This window comes from Ixodes scapularis, unplaced genomic scaffold (genome assembly GCF_016920785.2).
Source record: "Ixodes scapularis isolate PalLabHiFi unplaced genomic scaffold, ASM1692078v2 PGA_scaffold5__190_contigs__length_132052651, whole genome shotgun sequence".
NCBI classification, from domain to species: domain Eukaryota; kingdom Metazoa; phylum Arthropoda; class Arachnida; order Ixodida; family Ixodidae; genus Ixodes; species Ixodes scapularis.
In genome coordinates, this window is record NW_024609880.1 from 91,692,784 (window position 1) to 91,697,950 (window position 5,167).

At 39.9% G+C, this 5,167-nt stretch overlaps 1 protein-coding gene across 1 annotated transcript; it reads right to left on the bottom strand.

The window, feature by feature from the left end:
• Positions 1 to 2,809: 2,809 nt before the first annotated feature.
• LOC121837977 (defensin-like) lies at positions 2,810 to 4,916 on the bottom strand. Its single transcript, XM_042293923.1, has 3 exons — positions 4,835 to 4,916; positions 4,654 to 4,713; positions 2,810 to 3,132 (listed from the first exon to the last, which is right to left on the bottom strand). Exons 1-3 carry the CDS (start codon positions 4,875 to 4,877, stop codon positions 3,011 to 3,013), a joined length of 225 nt encoding a protein of 74 aa, XP_042149857.1. The 5' UTR covers positions 4,878 to 4,916; the 3' UTR covers positions 2,810 to 3,010.
• Between the last annotated feature and the right edge of the window lie 251 nt (positions 4,917 to 5,167).

A 5,167-nucleotide genomic window follows, 5' to 3' on the forward strand; every position in this document is an offset into this window, starting at 1 on the left:
ACCTTACCTTTTAGCGTTTCTCAATAAAAATGCAACTTTTGAGCTCACAGTAGTCAAACTGATTCGCCATTGCGCTAGGATTCACTGGTTTCTACTCGTAATGAAACAAAATAACTTGCGCCCCCTAGGCGACTGATGGCCGCTGAAAAGTCCGCCTGGTCCGAGGATCGATGTCGGAACCTTCTTAAGTCGACCGTCGAAATCATTTGACGTGAAAAAAACAATGACTTACCAGCAACGAGGAGGACGATCAAGGCAACAGCAACAACTCTCATTATTTCAGGATTGATAATGTTTTGTGGTACTTGACTTGTTTCTGCATCACCGACATAAGTAATGATAATTGTTAAAATTGCTTCATTCATAACAAGAGAATCACACTTAGGAGTGACTTTCCTTAAACTACTTGGTGCACAATAAAAAAAAAGTTTCTTATATATATATATTCTTTTTTTAAATTTTGAACTCATTGCGTTTATCAAAACAAACTACGCTTTCAATAGAGGCAACAGCATTAATGAACGTTTTCTTATATTTACTTTTAATAAAGCGAACAATAATCTTTAGTTTCATTGGACGAAGTAGGACTAACATGACTTTAGTTCTAAAGAAAATAAACACAACAATAATGGAGATTGAAAAAGAAAATGAGAAACCAGCCAAAAACTACGCCACTATCAGCTAGCACTCCCACACCACTCTCCTTTGCTGTGCTGCACGCAAAGGATGCCGTCGTGTCCAACCGACGATCGAGGGTCTTATATAACGACTGTCAAAAGGAAGCAACAAGAAAGACAACTTTGTTTGCCGTTAGGGTTTTCCCCCTTTGAATTATTTGTGCAATACTGTTGCGGACCCCGAAGTAGCACCCGCCGTCGCAACTTCGCCCTTCAATTTTATTTCGTGCATTTTTTGACAAGAATATCGCGTGGCTGCTTTTGAAGAAGTGCTGTGAAACATTCTGAGTGCATGCGGAATGTCTGTGGAAAGTCAATTGGCAAGTCGCTTAACATTTTGATCCACGCTTTAAGAATTATGTTTATGGTTTGGTTACCCTGGGTCTTACAATGTACGAAGCGTTTTTTTCACGTACGTCCCCGCGAAGCGTGCGGTGTTGGTTCATCACAGCGATTTCATAAAATTCGTTCAGAAGAGGCCCCAAAATGAGGTCCGCATTGAAAATAGGAAGCGTATGGTTATTGTTGTAGCATGGACGAGCCTGATGATTATTTCGCGAAAGTCGCAGTGTCTAGGCCTTCTCTCTGTACGGTAGATTTCTTCTTTTTTTTTTAACGAACATGGACGCAGTTCCTTCATAAACATTTTCCGTATATATTGACATGATAGTGGCTGATAACGACCTCCATTTTTCTGAAGGCGGAGTCGCCATTCTATCTATAGCAGCGCCTATTTCCGCACGTCTTTTTTTATATAACACTTCCAGCTCTAAAAAAAAAAAAAAAAAAAAAAAAAAAGATTCTCTGAACGGTGCTAAACACCAACGTTAATTAAAGCCCTTGTGGCGCATCATGGCAGGGCCTTGAGCCAAAAATGGCGTGACGTCACCTCATATTCCCCGGTTCGTCGCCAGTGGCCACTGCAGACCTGTTGGCTATAGGACCACCTTGTCAACCTCGCCCTGTCGCCGGCGGCCACGACAGATCGAAAAGGGGAGCACATGTTCACAAGTAAGATGCGCCATTAACCAAAACACACACACACACACACACACACACACAAATAGCGACGCGTCGCCGAAATCCAAGAGAAACGAGAGCGGCAGGTTTCGAGAAGGATGATACTTGAGTAACCGGGAGTATGCAGTGCTTTAAATTTTATTGTAAGCGAATGACACCACCCTAAAGATTTTTTGTTTCTTTTTTTTTTTAGATTTTAGAAGTGATCGTTAAATTTAAAACAACGAGGTGTGACCCGTGTCATGACACTGTAATGTTGAATGCTATATCTACGCCTGCTCCAACTTACATCTGGCAGTATTTTAGCGTAATGTCAAGTATACATGAAAGGGGCGAGTCTTGTGACTGAGACCGGACTCTCATGAGGAGCCGTCAAGCTGAGCATGTATACACTTAAGCTGCATCGCAGTTGTTCATTTGTTTAAGCTTATGGTCCTTTACTTGATTAATTATCACCAGCATTTATTTTGAAAGCTTTGAAATTAAGGGCATATAATGACACTCAAATTTCTTAGTTTGTTGTTTGAAAAAACAAAGAACCCTCTAGCTGAACTGAATATATATATATATATATAAACAATAAATTTGATAATTGAAGAGTTCAAAACGTTGCGGACGTTTTACACTTTGAATATATATGCTCTTTTGTTTTTATTGTGATGATTACGCGGCAATTGATAATCCTCCTTTTTCACTGAGACTCATAGTGTGATGCTCACATTGTGTTCTTCATTCATACACGGCCATTTAAACTTTTTTTGTTGTTCGTACTGTTGTTTCTTGTATTTATTGTGGTTTTTTTTCATTTATTGTAGCCTGTTTTGTTCAGCATTGCCAATATCTGTCCGGCTTCGGACAGACGCGCGTTGTATTCATTCTGCCCAACCCCTTGTACATAAATTCACAGCTGGCCGATCTAATTTCGTTCCCAACGGTTTATCGCGCCAGAAGCGCCCGTGCCGGGTTTTCTTTTCCCCACTACGGGCCGATGTCTTTTTTGGGGGGCTAATTTATGACGCCGCATCCTGTACTACAGGCAAAAAAGGCAAACAGAATTACCGGAGAAAATGCTAATATCTTTGTGTTCAATAAAATACAATAATAAAGACAGATTACGAAGCAAGGTAGGGGTTTATTGAACGGCCATCGCAAGGACGGTAAACACGCGGTTACAGAAGTCGATGTGCTTCCGAGACAAGAACATCCCCGCAAATAAGCTCACAGTCTGCCGAAAAGCACCATAGATTCTTGTCTAACGAATCAATGTCGAATGCCTCCTCACATTTGGGGTGGCATAGTAGCTTCGGTGTTTTCTAGTTGTGGTAGCATGTACACGTCAACTTGAGAAATCCCCCGCAGTAACCTCCGCGTCGTCCGACACTCTGGCAGTGCCTGTGACAAGCGCCTTGGTCCAAGGGACATCCAAACCCACGTCCTAAAAAAAGAAAACACATTTATATCGAATTAGCACAAACCTTACAGTTTAAAAAGCTGGTACACGTATAGTTTACGAGATGTATAAAAACAAACCATTCGAAAAAGTTTTATCAATTTCGTCAATATAAAAAGCGATTGTTGGCGCACCGCAATTGGTATAGAGCAGGGTGTAGAATATAACTTAATAAGAATATAATAGAGACTTATTTTTATTAATATATAAAATCCGCAAATTCTTTTAATTAACCGTTCATTTATTATTTGATTATTTCGATGTGCATGCGTGTTGTACTCAAATAAAATGATAATCAAGCAAGATGATTTCTATCAGAATGAACACGAGCAAAATGAACTGCCGTTCTGAGGAAAAAGAAGCATTGAGCTTGATCTCTACCTTCCACTTCGTTCGTGAACAAAGTAACGTCCAATAGCCAAAAATCCGAAGGGATAAGTAGGAAACAAAAACTAGGAAACAAATCTCATATTGCAATCAGCTTCAAACTCGAACAAAATCAAATGTCCCTTTTTATAAATAACTATATAAAAGTCAAAAGGTTTCTGTTATAGTGCGGCGGGGATTGCTGCAGTGAGAAGTTCTTAATAAAACTATAGTCAATGTTTACTGTAATTCCCTTTTCCGGATTGTTATCAGTGATCCAAAGGATGATCGATCAAGCTGTCATGTTGCAAAAAAAATCTAGTGGTGAATAATCACTAATTTCTAACTAGAGTCATTTAAATTGAGAAAACTATGAACATAAATAAAATGGCGAAAATAGGGGGGCCTGGGGCTAAGGGGATACTCGGATGACGCACAGGCAGGAAAGCTCTTTGGCTTAAACTTCCACAAATGTTCCACATTTTATTAAGTTGAAACATATTCGCCGATGAAGAAAGGACGAAAGCGCCTTTGCTTTGAAGTGTTTCCGTCACTGCAGTTGGCTCCTTGAGTAGCTCTGAACGTTTGGCAATCGGACCTGCGTGGGCTCGTGCACGCACACTTTGAAGATGAATCCTTTAAAGTCCTTAACGTCACTGCTTAAGGCAATCGCTGCGGCAAATTGGTTGGTTGCTATCTGATTTTGTGTGCGGAGAAACGTAGATCATTCCAATAATAGATTTCTGCGTGCGGCCAGCTTTGTCTACTCGGATCTGAAAGGCGTTTTGAAAAAAATGTAGTAGCTCTCTGTGTGGTAGCCTTCCACGCATGCTGAGAGCGGCATAGCTCATGGGTGGAACATTGGCGGAATATTAAAACGTGCGCATGCGCACAGCCAATTTATTCGGTTTTCTCTGTCTCGGTGATAAGCGCTCAAAAAGATTTTTGAGGTTACAATACTACATAGCATAGCACAAAGGGCGTGTTGTATTACTCTTCGTGGAAAATTCTGGAGCTTAGTCGGGTCAAAATACTTGCAACAACATCACAAAACAAACTATTATCCCCTTCTTGCCTAAAGATTGCTGTACTTTTCTTGATGTTTTTACTGATACAAATATTTGGGTTGGCGTTACTCACGAACTCGAACGTGAGCCACTTGGTTTTCTTCCTCTTGTGCGCTGGAAGTCATAAACGCTCCTGAAAATAGTTAGAAACATGCGGAACATTAGTTCATATGGTTCATAACTCAGAGCTCAAAAAGCAGCTTCCGAGTTCCCAGTTTGAGATTTAAATGAACAATTACCAAAACTTCACTCACCAGCAACGAGAAGGGCGATCAAGGTAACAGCAATGACCCTCATGATTTCAAGGTTGATGATGCAGTGGTCTACTTCACCAGTGCTCTGCCTCATCAAAAAAAAATGTTGATGACTGTTAAAATTGGTCAAATCATCACACAAAAAACTCTTAAAAATATGCGTGATTAAACTGCTAGCTGATCATTAAATAAACAATACATCTATATTAATTTTATATATAATCATATAAAATATAATTATATATATACACTTTCATCTGGTAAAAAGTATCGCTTCACTAAAACGTAAACCAACTGCGATGCACATTTCTGCTTTCATAGAGCGCCCGATAA